The 15,892-nt window shown below is 49.5% G+C and overlaps 2 protein-coding genes across 2 annotated transcripts; one reads left to right on the forward strand and one right to left on the reverse strand.

The window, feature by feature from the left end:
- Positions 1-322: 322 nt before the first annotated feature.
- foxj1a (forkhead box J1a) lies at positions 323-3,112 on the reverse strand. Its single transcript, XM_061090869.1, has 3 exons — positions 3,053-3,112; positions 2,489-2,965; positions 323-1,147 (listed from the first exon to the last, which is right to left on the reverse strand). The coding sequence occupies exons 1-3, from the start codon at positions 3,110-3,112 to the stop codon at positions 323-325; spliced, it is 1,362 nt and encodes a 453-aa protein (XP_060946852.1).
- A 6,398-nt stretch (positions 3,113-9,510) lies between these two features.
- Positions 9,511-15,393, forward strand: ubald2 (UBA-like domain containing 2). Its single transcript, XM_061090475.1, has 3 exons — positions 9,511-9,863; positions 13,038-13,094; positions 15,058-15,393. Exons 1-3 carry the CDS (start codon positions 9,744-9,746, stop codon positions 15,391-15,393), a joined length of 513 nt encoding a protein of 170 aa, XP_060946458.1. The 5' UTR covers positions 9,511-9,743.
- Positions 15,394-15,892: the final 499 nt, after the last annotated feature.

The raw sequence follows: 15,892 nt of genomic DNA on the forward strand, positions 1-15,892 counted from the left end.
TATTGAAATAACTGATGTAAAATCCTGAGAGTAAACTGATGCCAGCAGGGGGCGCACTTCACGGATTAATTTCATTAGAGAACCAGTTTCTGTTCGTATGAAGTCATTTCCTGGTTCATAAGAAGTGATTTCACACAGTTTTGTTTTCCCGTGATGCGGCGGCGGCACATTGTGGCGTCTTCGTTGAATGAATCAGCATCAAAACTTGAATCTAAAAATAGGTTTAACGTGACAAAGGCAACATGAGCTGAATGAGCGTAAAAAAAATTGTCTCTTATTCCACAAAGCAGAGCAAAGGGTCTTGGCGTGAAGCAGCTGTTCCTCAGAGGAGGGCGTCGATCCGGCTGCTGGGGTCCGCCCCTAACGAGTCCCCGAGGTCGAACAGCTGGTCCAGGTTCACGCTGGAGCTGCACAGGAAGTCGTTGCGGCTTTGCTCCTCCTCCTCGGGCCACGGGTTCTCCAGGAAGGCGGCGGCGAGGAAGGTCTCCTCGTCGAAGTCGTTCCTCCTCTGGGTCTCGCCCAGCGGAGGAACCGGGGGTCCGACCGGGGAGATGTGGGTCCCTCGCACCGTCAGGTCCTCCTCTTTCAGGATGGGGCTGAGATGTTCTCCTCCGTCCAAACTCAGCTCGCCGCTGAGGGCGGAGTCCAGCAGGGCGTCCCAGTCGAAGTCGCCCTTCAGGGGTCCGATGTCCTTCTGCTCGTCCATGGCGAGCAGCGGCGAGCTGGAGCGCCGCAGGACTTTGGTTGCACCACTTCTGGAACCCAGCGACCCGTGTCTCCTCTTGGCCCCCCCCCGGCCTCGGACCACCGGCCAGGAGCCCAGCATGGTGCCCTCAGCAGGATGCGGGTCCCAGTTCTGGTCGGCGCCAGTTTCCTCCTCAAACTCCCGGAGGAGGCGCTGTGACTCCGGGTTGACGCCCAGCCCGGCGCCGCCCCTGGACGGCGGCGGGAGCTCGACCCGGAGCCGGCTCTGCAGCGCCGGGTTGATCTGGACCGGGGGCAGCCGCCTCTTCTTGTAGGCGCCGCTCAGGAGGCGCTCGGCGTACTGGGGGTCGATCTTCCAGAAGCCCCCCTTCCCCGGCTCGTCCTTCTGCCGCGGGACCTTGATGAAGCACTTGTTGAGGGACAGGTTGTGACGGATGGAGTTCTGAGAAGAGAATCACAAAACAAATCACTTTAGGAGTCAGTTCTAGATTCAACCCTGAGCTGCTGTGAGACAGGAACAACAAGAAATAACAACAAGGGATAACAACAAGGAATCAAAGATCTCAGGATGTAAAGAGGAGCCACACGTGCAGAAAACACAGATGAAGATCTCAACTCTGAGAACTTCTCATCTAACCCTGAAATCTGTTCAGTTTCCAAATCGTCAAACTTTAACTCTAAACTTATAATAATTCTCTTCTCTTGTAACAAGGTCAGCAGCCACCACATTAATCCACTCGCCCCCCCCCCCGCCCTTCAGTGAGGCCTGAATAGAGCGGTGACCTCATGACCTCTGTTAAATATTATCTGCCCCATGTACAGCTTTAAAATAACAAAACGCTCTGAACTGTCTGAGGCTCACAGAGACGTTCATCAATCATTTATCTGGCAAAATTAAACTTTTCTGGAAAATTCCTGAACCGTCCGCGAGGAATCTGCTGCCCCCCCCCCCCCATCACCTCCTCCTGCTCCAGCAGAACAACAAGTAACGTTTATAACTGGTGTAAGTAACTAGTTGTGTGAAGGTGAATGTGATTGTGTGAGTGTTTGTGCGTTCACTGGTGATCCCACTCCTCTCCAGCAGGTGAGTGATCCCTCAGCTCTCACATGGATTCATTCAATATCACTTTAATTAAAAATATCCTCCAGCTGAGATCTGACCTGAGAGAAGTGGTTTCCACACAGAGGAGCCGACACGTCCTGAAGAGGAGTGAGTGTGTGTCTGTGTGTGAGTGTGTGTGAGAGAGTGTGTGTGTGTGTGTGTGTGTGTCTGTGAGTGTGTGAGTGAGTGTGTGTGTGTGTGAGCGAGTGAGAGAGAGGGTGTGTGTGTGAGTGAGAGAGAGAGAGTGTGTGTGTGTGAGAGTGTGAGTGTGTGTGGGTTTGTGTGTGTGTGAGTGAGAGTGTGAGTGTGTGTGTGTGAGTGTGAGAGAGACAGTGTGTGTGTGTGTGGGTGTGAGAGTGTGTGGGTGAGTGTGTGTGAGAGTGTGTGAGTGAGTGTGTTTGTGTGTGTGGGTGTGTCTGTGTGTGTGTCTCTGTGTGTGTCTGTGTGTGTCTGTGTGTCTCTCTGTGTGTGTCTCTGTGTGTGTGTCTCTGTGTGTGTCTCTGTGTGTCTCTGTGTGTGGTGTGTCTGTGTGTGTGTGTCTGTGTGTGTGTGTGTCTGTGTGTGTCTGTGTGTGTGTCTGTGTGTGTCTCTGTGTCTCTCTGTGTGTCTATGTGTGTGTGTCTGTGTGTCTCTGTGTCTCTCTGTGTGTCTCTGTGTGTGTGTCTCTGTGTGTGTCCCTACCTGCCAGGTGGGCTCTGCGTGTCGGTAGTAGCAGAAGTTGTCGCTGATCCACCTGTAGATGCAGGACAGGGTGGTCTTGCCCCCCCCGCTGGCCTGCAGGCTCATGCAGATGAGGGTGGCGTAGGAGTGGGGGGGCTTGATGCTGGGGTCCCTCCTGTAGTCCACCTCGTCCGGGCAGTGTCCGTGGGCCACGATCCCCGGGAGGGGGGGCGGCCCCCTGCTGTGCGCCGCCGCCGTGGGCCGGCCCGGGGTCAGGGGCGTGCCGAGGGAGGCGGGGTCCCCGGCCAGGGGGGAGGAGGGGGGGTCGGCCCCTTGGGGTCCGGGTCCGAACGGGCCGGTCCGGTTCTGGTTCTGATGCGGGACGCTGGCTCCGAGGATGGAGAACTCCTGCAGCCACTGGAGGCTGGTGAGGCTGTCGTCCAGGCACAAGGAGCCGGAGGAGGAGGTGGTCTCCGCCTGAGGAGCAGCGGAGACCACCTCCTCCTTTAGGCCCACCACCTCCTCCTCAAGGCCCACCACCTCCTCCTCCACCTCCTCCTCCAGGCCCACCACCTCCTCCTCCACCTCCTCCTCCAGGCCCACGGAGCCCCCCGGCCAGGGGTCCGCACAGTTCAGGGACAGCATGGCCTCTGTGGCACCCAGCTCCTGCTCCTGCTCCTGCTCCTGCTCCTGCTCCTGCTCCTGCTCCTGCTCCTGCTCCTGCTCCTGCTCCTGCTCCTGCTCCTGCTCCTGCTCCTGTTCCTGCTCCTGCTCCTGCTCCTGCTCCTGCTCCTGCTGCTGCTCCTGCTCCTCCTGCTCCTCCTCCTCCTGCTCCTCCTGCTCCTGCTCCTCCTCCTCCTCCTCCTGACGGGAGGATATTCAGCAGCTTCTGCAAAGTGCGAACAAGACAATGATGACATTTACAAACAGAGTCTGAGTGAAACTCTGCTGTGGATTCAAGGTGTTCGTCTGTCACCTGAAGAACATGAGGAGCATGAAGAACATGAAGAACATGAAGAACATGAAGAACATGAGGAACGTGAAGAACATGAGGAACATTATGAACATGAGGAACATGATGAACATTAACAACATGAACAACATGAACAACATGAACAACATGAGGAGCATGAGGAACATGAAGAACATGAAGTACATGAAGAACATGAAGAAGATGAGGAGCATGAAGAACATGAGGAACTTGAGGAGCATGAAGAACATGAAGAACTTGAGGAGCATGATAAACATGAGGAACATGAAGAACATGAGGAACATGAAGAACATGAAAACATGAGGAACATGAGGAACATGAAAACATGAGGAACATGAAGAACATGAAGAACATGAGGAACATGAGGAGCATGAGGAACATGAGGAGCATGAAGAACATGAAGAACATGAAAACATGAGGAACATGAGGAACATGAAGAACATGAAGAACATGAGGAACATGAGGAACATGAAGAACATGAGGAGCATGAGGAACATGAAGAACATGAGGAGCATGAGGAACATGAAGAACATGAGGAGCATGAGGAACATGAAGAACATGAAGAACATGAAGAACATGAAGAAAATGAGGAACATGAGGAACATGAGGAGCATGAGGAGCATGAGGAACATGAGGAACATGAAGAACATGAGGAACATGAGGAACATGAAGAACATGAGGAACATGAGAAACATGAAGAACATGAAGAAAATGAGGAACATGAGGAACATGAAGAACATGAGGAGCATGAGGAACATGAAGAACATGAGGAACATGAAGAACATGAGGAACATGAGGAGCATGAGGAACATGAAGAACATGAGGAACATGAAGAACATGAGGAACATGAGGAACATGAAGAAAATGAGGAACATGAGGAACATGAGGAACATGAAGAACATGAAAACATGAGGAACATGAAGAACATGAGGAACATGAAAACATGAGGAACATGAAGAACATGAGGAACATGAGGAACCTGAGGAACTTTCTGGAAGCTGAAGTGAGACATTGAGCTCAGCAGAGCGCTGAGATGTTTTTAAACACATGTGAATTATATAAATATTAACGTGATTTTTATTCTAATGTCTGTTGAGTGATTCATTTAAAAAAGTTTTTTTTAAACATCGTATTATTCTTGTTACTTTTCTTATAAAATACATAAAGTCATAAACTCGTCATATTATTATTATTATTATTAACGGTTTATATTATATTATAGAACAATTATTTATCCGTTAGTGAATTTAAAGTTGACTCGGATGTTTCAAGTCTTCATTCCAACGGTGTGCAGGTCCGTGTGTGTCCGTGTGTGTCCGTGTGTGTGTCCGTGTGTGTCCGTGTGTGTGTCCGTGTGTGTCCGTGTGTGTGTGTGTCCGTGTGTGTGTAACTTTATGAACTGGTAATATTCACACTCACCTTGTGTCAGATGTTTTAATCCAGATCAGCAGTTTATCAGTTTATTGATCTGATCCAGTTTCTCACTTTGTGATCGAGAGATGAAGAAAAGGAGAAAAGTCCAGTGCTCTTCTTCTTCTTCTTCTTCTTCTTTTTCTTCTTCTTTTTCTTCTTTTTCTTCTTTTTCTTCACCTCATCTTCTCCCTCTCTTCCTCTGCTCCTCTTCTTCTTCTTCCTCTCTGCCTCTGCTCCTCTTCTTCTTCCTCTTCACCTCCTCTTCCTCTGCTCCTCTTCCTCTCCTCCTGTGCGCAGCAGTGGGTTTTAATACCTGTCTGCAGGAGGTTTGTCCAGGAACCATAGAAACGGTCCCCCCCCCCGCCCCTCCTCCCTGTAAACAGCGTCCTGCCCCCCCATTGGTCCTCTGGTTTCTATAGCGCTTCTCTTTAATCACCCGGTCGCTGCGCTGCGGCTGCAGGTTCTCAGGCTGCGGCCCGCGGCCCCGCCGCGGACCCCCCGCAGCGCGGACAGGGTCCTCTGGTGTACATGTACTACTGTGTACTACAGAGGATCCTCTGATGTACATGTACTACTGTGTACTACAGAGGATCCTCTGGGGTACATGTACTACAGAGTCTCAATCTCGATGGATCCGCCCGCCTGCTCCATGTGAGCCGACGGGACATGGACCAAACTTTAAAAAGTCAAAGTAGACGTTAAATAAATGTTTCTGAGATTTCAGGAAGTTCTTATTCACTGATGTTTCTGATCAGTTTGGTTTCAATCTGTTATCTGATGATATTAAATATAAAAAACAGACGTCAAACCAAAGTGTTGCAGTTAAAAGCACAAAGTACCTAAAGTACAGTCCTGTAGTACATGTACCCCAGAGGATCCTCTGTAGTACACTGTAGTACATGTACCCCAGAGGATACTCTGTAGTACACTGTAGTACATGTACCCCAGAGGATACTCTGTAGTACACTGTAGTAGTACATGTACCCCAGAGGATACTCTGTAGTACACTGTAGTACATGTACCCCAGAGGATCCTCTGTAGTACACAGTAGTACATGTACCCCAGAGGATCCTCTGTAGTACACTGTAGTACATGTACCACAGAGGATCCTCTGTAGTACACAGTAGTACATGTACCCCAGAGGATCCTCTGTAGTACACTGTAGTACATGTACCCCAGAGGATCCTCTGTGGTTCCTCCAGAGGATCCTCTGTAGTACACAGTAGTACATGCACCCCAGAGGACCCTCTGTAGTACACTGTAGTACATGTACATGTAGGCGGGCGGACCCGAGACCCTGCGCAGCGACCAGACTCATTTTCAAACCTCACATGTGGCCGATTAACGCGTCTTTGCATCTTTCCTGGTCCAACATCTCCCAGAATTCATTGCAGTTCGAAGTGACGTGCGACTCTTGAGCATCAGGCTTCAACCGGACAGATGATGGTAAACATGATAAAAACCACTCCAGGTCCGTTGCTAGGTAACCGCAGGACGCCATCACGGAAACTGTCTGTTGACCAATTTACTTTCGGTCTGTTCTGAACTGAGACACAACTTTGGCTTCACGTCGTCCATCTTTATTTACAGTGTGTGTGTGTGAGACGCTTTAAGGAACTCGACCCGGAGGCTGTGATGATCCTTCATCAGCGTGTGGACGTGAATCAGGATTTATTTCAGTATCAGTTATTTTCCTGATTCTCAGTTTCTGTCCTTATTCTTCACTTTGGATGAAAACAGAGATCAACAGAGTTCTGGCAGCGTCATCATGGACAGAGTGAGAGTTGGACTCAGTGTTTGGACTGTGTGTGTGTGTGTCTGTGTGTGTGTGTGTGTGTGTGTTGGGAGGGGGGGGTGGGTGAAGGAATGTAGTTTTTGTCCATACGACAGAAAAGGGAGAAACAGGCGAAACAAAAAGCTTTGGCCCCTGGACGTTGTGTTAGTGTGGCTGAGTGGTTTCCTGAGGCCTCACACAAAGAAACTGTAAAGCAATAAAACGTCTCCTGTTGGACGAGATGCTGCTGAGGACTCGTCCTGCTGCAGGTTGTCTCTGTGAAGACATGTGTCTGTCCCACCACTCTTCTGTTGACCTTGACCTTTGACTGATCGGCTTCAAAAGTTAATAATGGGGAGATTAAAGCTGTGTGAAAATCTGTGTGTGTCGTGTTGTTTTGTAGAAACGCAGTTTGTTGTGTTCAGGTTGACACTTTGTCGTGTGATTCAGAGGAGACTTGTGTTTTATTGCTCATTATGAAATAATAAAATATCTGCTTTGTAGGAAAAAGCTAATTTTCTGTTTAGCGTTCTTTGATTTCGTTGTTTTCAGTGTAATAAAACATTTGTCCAACGAATGATTCTGTACAAGTGCTTCAAAATCATATAATACACAACTTGAGTAAACACACTTCACTACAATCAATTAGAATCAGAACAGATAGAAGAGCAGCTCCTGATCATCTCACATCTTTCACACCTGACGCCTCATTGTCCAAACGTCCGTCAGCACCGAGCTGCAGACGAGACAAAGTCCCCTCATGTCCCCTCGTGTCCCCTCATGTCCCCTCGTGTCCCCTCGTGTCCCCTCGTGTCCCCGTCCTCAGACTCGTCCCTCTGCCGTGTCTTCACCTCCGGCAGAGGTCAGAGGTCAGAGAGGGAGCAGCCAACCACAGGGGCCCCACAGAGCGGCAGGATCAGCGAGGGCCGGATCTGTCTCCAGACCCGAGGGATTAAAGACATAAGACTTAGACACAGCTTCTGCTGGTGGACTTGACTGACAGGACACAGACACACACAGACACACACACACAGTCAGATAATAAGCAGTTTATTAAATAAAGATTATTTTGTTTAACTCTACTAAAGGGACAAAATGAGGATAGACATCATGTTGTTTTTTCTAAATGTTTTGTTCATCCATAAGAATTCATGATGGGGAAGAGTGAGTGAGTGTGTTGTGTTGTTCTGTTGTCGACTGTGATGTCTCCTGATGTTTTGTGTTGTTATCAGTAAGATGCTGATACCTCATTGTCCTACATGTCCATGTCCTTTATGTTCTATGTTCCATCTTCTATGTTTTATATTCTATGTTCTATGTCTTTTGTTCCCCGCTGTAAACACAAATTTCCCTTTGGGGACAAATAAAGTTGAAAGTTCAGAAAGAATTTATGAATTAGTTTAACTTGCAGTGCTCGCAGCCGGACAGATGAGGGCGCCACACACCATTCAATTTTTACTTCAAAACCCATTTTACACATTTTATAACTTTTTCGGTTTTCAGATCACTGCTGAGTTTTTTCAGACTCTAGTGATTTTAGTGTAGAACATAAAGTTACTCAGACACACGTCATAATATTAAGTTGATCATATTTATCATAATATTGTTATTGAGATTACAAAGGACAAAATAAATGCTCTGTCGCACTGTAAAAACTTCCTGGAAGAAAAGATATGTCAGACATGTTGTGTTGATTTAATGTGACTGTGTTGTTGACTGAATTCTGTTATTGTTATTATTAATATAAGTAGTAGTAGAACTGTATTCTGATTTGAGTGACAGGAGGTTTTAACTGGTCGAGTCTTCAGACGCTTCACTTAAAAATCTTGAAGCTCTAATTGTGTTGTTGACCATCAGGCCGATGTGTCGAAGTTTAAACTGACCAATCACTGCTCCTCATTCCACTAGACCACAAGGTCTCAGCTTCTGACCCAAAACTCAGGAATCGTTTTATTATGACTCACAGATATGAATGTTCTCATGTGTTTATTTATCTTTATGTTTTCATGTGTCTTCCTCCACTCTGTGAGGATTCACAGCTTAATTTCATCTGTTTATTCGTTGCACTGTTTTATCCTTTTGTTTTTCACTGTGGAGCCGATGACAAACTGGAACCAGCTGAATCCACACGACTGGTCTGTGGAAGAATAGAACGTTAAATCTGCAGAGTGAGGTCAGTGTTTCTTCAGGTGACAGCCTGTAAACATACATAATACATAAAGTGTCACATGTGACCTCAGCTGAATTATTCACCGACACAGAGCTGCTCTCACATGAGAAGACGAGTTGTAAACATATCATTAATTATTGATGTATGATATAGTTACGAAATAAAGAAAACAAGATTATTGTATACAATAACTAAAAGACTATACAAATATTTTCATCTAAAATGTGTTGTACTGTAAGTTTTATTTATGTCAATATGTCTCTCATAAATATCTCATAAAAATATCTGTATGTTTGTGTTTTTGTCTGAGCAGCTTTACAAAGGTTTTTATAAAATCTTTTAAACTTTGAATAAACATAAAAAGGTTTATTTAAAAAAAAGATTGACTCTGTTTACATGTCTACACTTTATCTTCCGGTCACAGGACGCAGCCAATCAGCGGCGTGAAAACACATGACGTCAGGTCAAGGGACTTGAATAAAGCGCGTGTTGAGATACGTCGGATAACCGCGGGGGGGCGGAGTCGACAGCATCGACTGGAGCTGGTCCACTCCACTCACCGGGAGTTCCCCGGATACACAAAACAAGTGCACCGTGAGTTTAAACGCTTCCCACCCGCAGCCAATCAGCGCTCGTGTAGTGGTCTGTGTCTGCGCGGTGGACCAATGAGCGTCGCGCTGCTCTTTGTTGTTGGTGATGACAGCAGGACGTTGTTGATGCTGAGAGACAGAGACTCAGCCTGAAGCTCCGGAGCCCCCCCCCGGTCTGTCTCCCGGTCTGTCTCCCGGTCTGTGTCCCGGTCTCTGTCCCGGTTCCAGTCTGTCTTCCGGTTCGTGTCCCGGTCTGAGTCCTGGTCCGTGTCCCGGTCTGAGTCCCGGTCCGTGTCCCGGTCTGTGTCCCGGTCTGAGTCCCGGTCCCGGTCCTCGTCATGTCGGTGAACATGGACGAGCTGCGCCACCAGGTGATGATCAACCAGTTCGTGCTGACCGCGGGTTGCGCCGCGGACCAGGCGAAGCAGCTGCTCCAGGGGGCCCACTGGCAGTTCGAGGTGAGTCCGTCCTCCGGGACTTCCTGTCCGTCCTCCGGGGCTTCCTGTCCGTCCTCCGAGGCTTCCTTTCCATCCTCCGGGACTTCCTGTCCGTCCTGCGGGGCTTCCTGTCCGTCCTCCGGGGCTTCCTCCCGGCTGCGGAGCCCGGTGCGGACCGGTTCCTTCAGGTTCCTTCATGCTAAAGTTAGCTTAGCTCCGGGTCTGTTGACATCCTCCGGGTCCCCGGGAGTCTCCAGCCGGCGGCAGCGCCTCGGACTCGGCCTGTCCTCGAGCTGCGAGCCGCCGCGTCACATCTCAAAGTGTGTAGTTGTGTGTAGTTGTGTGTAGTTGTGTGTAGTTGTGTTAACATCCTGCAGAGTGTGAAGGTTCCTGCTGCGATCACACAACTCAGAGACACACTCATAACAACACATGTTATTTACATTAGCATCAGAGACAGATTCATAACACAGCTGCGGTCTGACAACAAGATGGCGGCCGAGGCGTCACTTCCTCCTCATGAAGCCAAAACTCCTCCGAGCAGGAAGCGGCCATCTTGAGCTGGTGACGACATCTGAGGTCAGATTCTGTGAAGTCAAGGTCAGACACATGGGCTCGACCAATCAGGACTCAGTGTCAGCTGTCAATCATGTGGTGAACAGTCAGTGTGATTGACTCGGTCAGGCTCCGCCCCCAAATTCTCCACATATGGTCACTTCTGGTTTCTAAAAAACCAAGATGGCGCTGGAGTAAATGTGAAACTGGCTTCAAAGCATCGGCTCAGGAACCAACATTGGACATTTCTCTGTCTGTCCGAGACGATGTCTGTCCCTCCATCTCCACTGGGACGGAGCCGCCCCCCACTCTGTCTCTACTGGGACGTACCCCCCCCCTCTCTGTCTCTACAGGAGACAAACTGACACTGATCCTCTTCTCAGTTATTTATAGAACAGTTCGGATGCTTCATCCTTCCAGCTGTCCTCATCCTGTCCTGTTTGTCTTCAGAGCCGAGACGATGGGACGGACGAATCGGTCTCATACACGGAGACGTGACCTCTGACTCAATCAGTGAATCGATTGGAAAGAAACAAAGTTGTCAAACATGTTCTGATTGCAGCTTCTCGTCCGCGACACTAAACTGGAGCTTTTTAAAAACCGTCCCCTGATGAAGTGAGAGTCAGGAACACGTCCTCGTCCAGTGGACAGTGTCCTCCGGCCACGTCCCACTGCTGTCTGGCAGACACAAGAGTGATGCTATTAGCTCATCAATGGATCAGTGTGCAAACGGTGAGGGTGGAGGTTGTTGTGTTGTGTTCAGGGACTTGAGCTCAAAGCTTCTCTGTGAGAGGATCTTCTTCTCTGTGTCGTAAAGTGAGACGTTGTTGTGTCCCTGTCCCTCGTTACCTGGACGCTGTGGACTCAGACTGAGAGGACGAGCTCGTCCCTCTACAGGGAGACACAGACAGACTCCATCTGAAACTGGTTTTGTGTCTGTGAGACGAGCTGTAAGACATTATTCTGGTTGGAGTTTGATTCTTCCTGTTTCCTGAATGCTTCAAGATGGAGAAAAGCATCAAATCATCAGTGAGTCCTTCACGTGACTTGTGTTACTGAGACAGCGTGAAGACAACCAGCTGAGATCAGAGCGTCCTCCAGCGAGTGGTGTCCTCTCGGGGACAGTGTGTGTGTGTTCACAGCAGCAGGACGTGTGAGTGGACAGACGAGACGCTGGTGAGTGAGCTCATGAAAGCGTCCTGCAGGACCAGCCGGGTGGAGACAAAGAGCCGAGTGGATTCTCTGAGGCTCTTCACACAATAGCTGAGAGGAGCTTTCACACTTTGATATGTGCGTCACGTTGTACCACACATTCCTGCGCTGCCGCGGCTGTTGTCAAACAACCAGCCTGTGGGGGGGGTGGGCACTGCATTCACACAGAGAGAGAGAGAGAGAGAGAAAGGGAGAGAGAGCGAGAGGGAGAGAGAGAGAGAGGGAGGGAGGGAGAGGGAAATGGAGAAGTTAGAAAACGCTGCTGGTTCTGTTCTGGTTTGAAAACCCTTTCTTGTGGACAAACACAAACTGGGATGTTTGGAAACCATCACAGCCTGTTGCTGATTGGTTCGTTGGTCCCGACGAAGCCGTCTCTGATTGGTCAGGCTCCTGTCACATGACCTGTGTCACGACCTTGTTGTCTTTGCTGTTGTTCATTTAAATTCTGTATTTTACAACGATGCAGATGTTTACATGTGGAGGAGACCAGATGTTATTGGTCTGTTTACACCAGCACGTGCCCCCCCCCCCCACAGTGTGTGTGAGGGGTCATGTGATCTGTACTTTAAGAAGCTTCTATTGATAATGATTTTGATTTATTGATGAATTATTACCCATGGAATATCCTAAAAGGTCACCAACAGTATGTCTCAGTCTCAGCGTCACTAACTGGCCTCAGGCTGGAATGTGTTATCAGCCGGTTTCTGTCCTGCAGCTCCTGAAGTGTGTTTCCTTCACGCTGCCGTGAGGAAACAAGGAGGCGACTCGTTTCCTTGTTTCCTTCAGAGAGGGTTTGAGAAGCTGCTGTTCATCTTCATCACGTCTCTGATCATCGTCTTCGTCTCCAGCTGGAGAGACTTCCTGTTGTCTCCTTCCCTCTGTAAACAAAGTCATCACTGCTGAATGTTGTTCAATCAAATCAAAGTCTCTGTGTCTCTGTGTCTCTGAGTCTCTGAGTCTCTGAGTCTCTGTGTCTCTGAGCCTTTTTGTCTCTGAGTCTCTGTGTCTCTGAGTCTCTATGTCTCTAAGTCTCTGTGTCTCTGAGTCTCTGAGTCTCTGTGTCTCTGTTTCTGAGTCTCTGATTCTCTGTGTCTCTGAGTCTCTAAGTCTCTGTGTCTCTGTGTCTCTGAGTCTCTGAGTCTCTGAGTCTCTGTGTCTCTGTGTCTCTGTGTCCCCTCGTCTCTGTGTCTCTGAGCCTTTGTGTCTCTGTGTCTCTGTGTCTCTGAGCCTTTGTGTCTCTGTTTCTCTGTGTCTCTGTGTCTCCGTGTCTCTGAGTTCCTGAGCCTTTGTGTCTCTGAGTCTCTGAGTCTCTGAGTCTCTGAGTCTCTGTGTCTCTGTGTTTCTGAGTCTCTGAGTTTCTGTGTCTCTGTGTCTCCGAGTCTATGAGTCTCTGAGTCTCTGAGTCTCTGTGTCTTTGTGTCTCTCCAGACGGCCTTGAGCTCCTTCTTCCAGGAGGCCCACATCCCGGCTCACCACCACCAGATGGTAAGTGCATGGAACTCTGAAGCTGATGCACCCACTGACCTGCTGGACTCAACCCGAGGGGGGGGGACCGAAGTTAAAACTTGTTTTAGACCCAAAAGCCCCTGAAGTGTTCCTACGAGGTGCGTTCACGGACCCTGGGAAGTCTCAGTTTCTGTTCAGACTCAAACACGACCTCAGAGACTGGACAACTCCGCCAGGCGTAACCATAGCAACAGGGAGGAGTTTTAAAACTAAATCCTGGTGTTGATGGCGCCTCGGTGGAAAACCTGTTTGTTCGTCTCTGATTAAAAGCTCATTACTGCTGCATCACTGGTTCTGTGTCTGTAGCACTGAGGGGGGGGGGCTCTTGCTTCACTCCTCTTCTCCACCTCCGCAGCCGTGTTCAGTCCTGTTCTCCACAGCCTGCAGCCAGATGATGTCATCGCACTGCACCCAAAATAATAACAAACCCCGGCTGCCTCCGCCCCCCCCACCTCCCTCCCCCCCGAGCTACAACACACTCCTCCCAGAGCGAGAGAGAGAGACACGTACACTAAACACGAGCAGACTGACAACATGGCTGCTGCAGAAACACACACACACACACACACACACACACACACACACACACACACACACACACACACACACACACACACACACACACACACACACACACACACACACACACACACACACACACACACACACACACACACACACACACACACACACACACACACACACACACACACACACACACACACACACCCTGTTCACTGTGGTTTCAGTGAAGTGAGACCGTTTCCTGCTCTGAAGCTCAATGAGCTCCTCCTGGTTTCAGAGTGTTTCTCACTTCTCTCAGAATCACAGATCACACACAACATGCTGAGTCATGCTGGACCTGAAGGCTCCTCCCACACGACCACATTTCAGTTTGGAAACATCTGTGTGGCCAGGTCACGCCTGGGGGTCAAAGGTCAATCAGAGTTTTCCTCTGAACAGAACCTGAGATGATTGTTGTGTTTAGCTCCTGTAGAAGTTCAACCTGTTTAATAATAATAACACAACGTGTCACCGGCTGCAGGACGGAGAACCGGTTCTGTGTTGTTGTTACACCCGAGGGTCACGTGTGTAGCGTGTGTCGCTCCTCGCCTGTGGCGTGACTGAGTCATGAGTCGTCTTATTGTTTATAAAGTACGAAACAGATCTGATGTGAACACCGGCGCCCCCTGGAGGGGAGGAGCAGGAACACACCCGCGCGTTAGAGTCCGTTTATCACTTTCTACTGAAGTGTGAGTTTCTCCTCACGTTCAAATAATTCTCTGTTTGAATCAATCTCAGAACTTTATAGTTATATATTAAAAATATATATTAAAAATCATCTTCAACACGGAAATTAATGATAAAAAACAAGAGTATTAAAATACAAACTGTTATAAAGTAAACGTGGAGCAGCAGAAACAGGTGTGTGCGTGCGTGTGTGTGTGTGTGTGTGTGTGTGTGTGTGTGTGTGTGTGTGTGTGTGTGTGTGTGTGTGTGTGTGTGTGTGTGTGTGTGTGTGTGTGTGTGTGTGTGTGTGTGTGTGTGTGTGTGTGTGTGTGTGTGTGTGTGTGTGTGTGTGTGTGTGTGTGTGTGTGTGTGTGTTCAGGTTAAATGTTCACAGCTGAAGAAACTATGAGAATAAGAACGATATTAATTTGTCATGTAGTCGATACTTATAAAAGTTTATGGTCATGATGAAGATGTGTTTTTCCCACAAGCATCAAAGTTAATTAGACTTGAGAAAGTAAATAAACTTCATCTGAATTGAGAGTAAATAATGTTTTTACTTCTGTTTAATGAACGAATCTGACTCCAGTCGTTTGAATCGTTGAATAATTTAAATACTTTGAAACGTAAACCTCCGGGTTTGTTTCTTTAGAGAAACAGTTTGAGATGAAACTCCAGAACCTGAAGAATCTTTCTCCTGCTTCCTTCACAGATGTGCACGCCCAGGAACACGCCGGCCACGCCCCCCAACTTCCCCGACGCCATCACCATGTTCTCCAAGCTGCGAGCGTCTGACTGCGGCCCCAGCCCCCCCCAGGCGTCCATGGCCTGCTCCCCCCCGGCCGCCTCCTCCTTCGGCTCCTTCTGGGCGTCGTCTCCGCCCGGCCACCAGCCGGCCTGGCTGCCCCCCCCCTCCTCTCCCACCGGCCACCACGTGCACCACCACCACTTCCACCGGCAGCAGGCGCCCATGTGGCCCCCGGGGGCCCACCAGCCCAGCGGCGCCCAGCAGCCCCCCGTCGTACCGGCGCTCCACGGGCAGAGATGAGGGGGGGGGTGGGGGGGGGGGGACAAGACGTTCTGTCTGGGGAGCAGGAGGTGGTGGGGGGGTGGGAGGGGAGGGGAGGGGAGGGTTTGATGTGTGAAGAAGACGAAGATCCTGCTTCTTCTTCTTCTGAGGAAACTGGAGACGAACAGTTTGTCTCCTCTGTGTCTTCATCGTGTCCTCGTGGACCAGCAGGTCCCCGACCACGTGTCCACGACCACGTGTCCTCGACCACGTGTCCACGACCACGTGTCCACGACCACGTGTCCACGACCACGTGTCCACGACCACGTGTCCTCGACCACGTGTCCTCGACCACGTGTCCCTGTGGACACAGAGAAACATGACGACGGATGAATTTGTTAAAAGGACAAAACGAGCAATAATTTGATGATTTGTAAAACGCCACGTGTCCGATGTGGTGGTTTCCTGCCGGTGACCGAGCGGCAGCTGGTGTCTCGTCCTCGAGCTTCAGAGGACGGACACACGTCCACCTGCTGAG

This window comes from Limanda limanda, chromosome 17, assembly GCF_963576545.1.
Source record: "Limanda limanda chromosome 17, fLimLim1.1, whole genome shotgun sequence".
Classification (NCBI taxonomy): Eukaryota; Metazoa; Chordata; class Actinopteri; order Pleuronectiformes; family Pleuronectidae; genus Limanda; species Limanda limanda.

Coding starts and splice junctions, on each gene's coding strand:
- ubald2 (XM_061090475.1), top strand. CDS start 9,744: ATGTCGGTGAACATGGACGAGCTGCGCCACCAGGTGATGATCAACCAG. Junction 9,864..13,037: donor GGGCCCACTGGCAGTTCGAG/GTGAGTCCGTCC, acceptor GTGTCTCTCCAG/ACGGCCTTGAGCTCCTTCTT. Junction 13,095..15,057: donor CGGCTCACCACCACCAGATG/GTAAGTGCATGG, acceptor CTTCCTTCACAG/ATGTGCACGCCCAGGAACAC.
- foxj1a (XM_061090869.1), bottom strand. CDS start 3,112: ATGCTGTCCCTGAACTGTGCGGACCCCTGGCCGGGGGGCTCCGTGGGC. Junction 2,966..3,052: donor CCGTGGGCCTGGAGGAGGAG/GTGGAGGAGGAG, acceptor CTAAAGGAGGAG/GTGGTCTCCGCTGCTCCTCA. Junction 1,148..2,488: donor ACGCAGAGCCCACCTGGCAG/GTAGGGACACAC, acceptor TTCTCTTCTCAG/AACTCCATCCGTCACAACCT.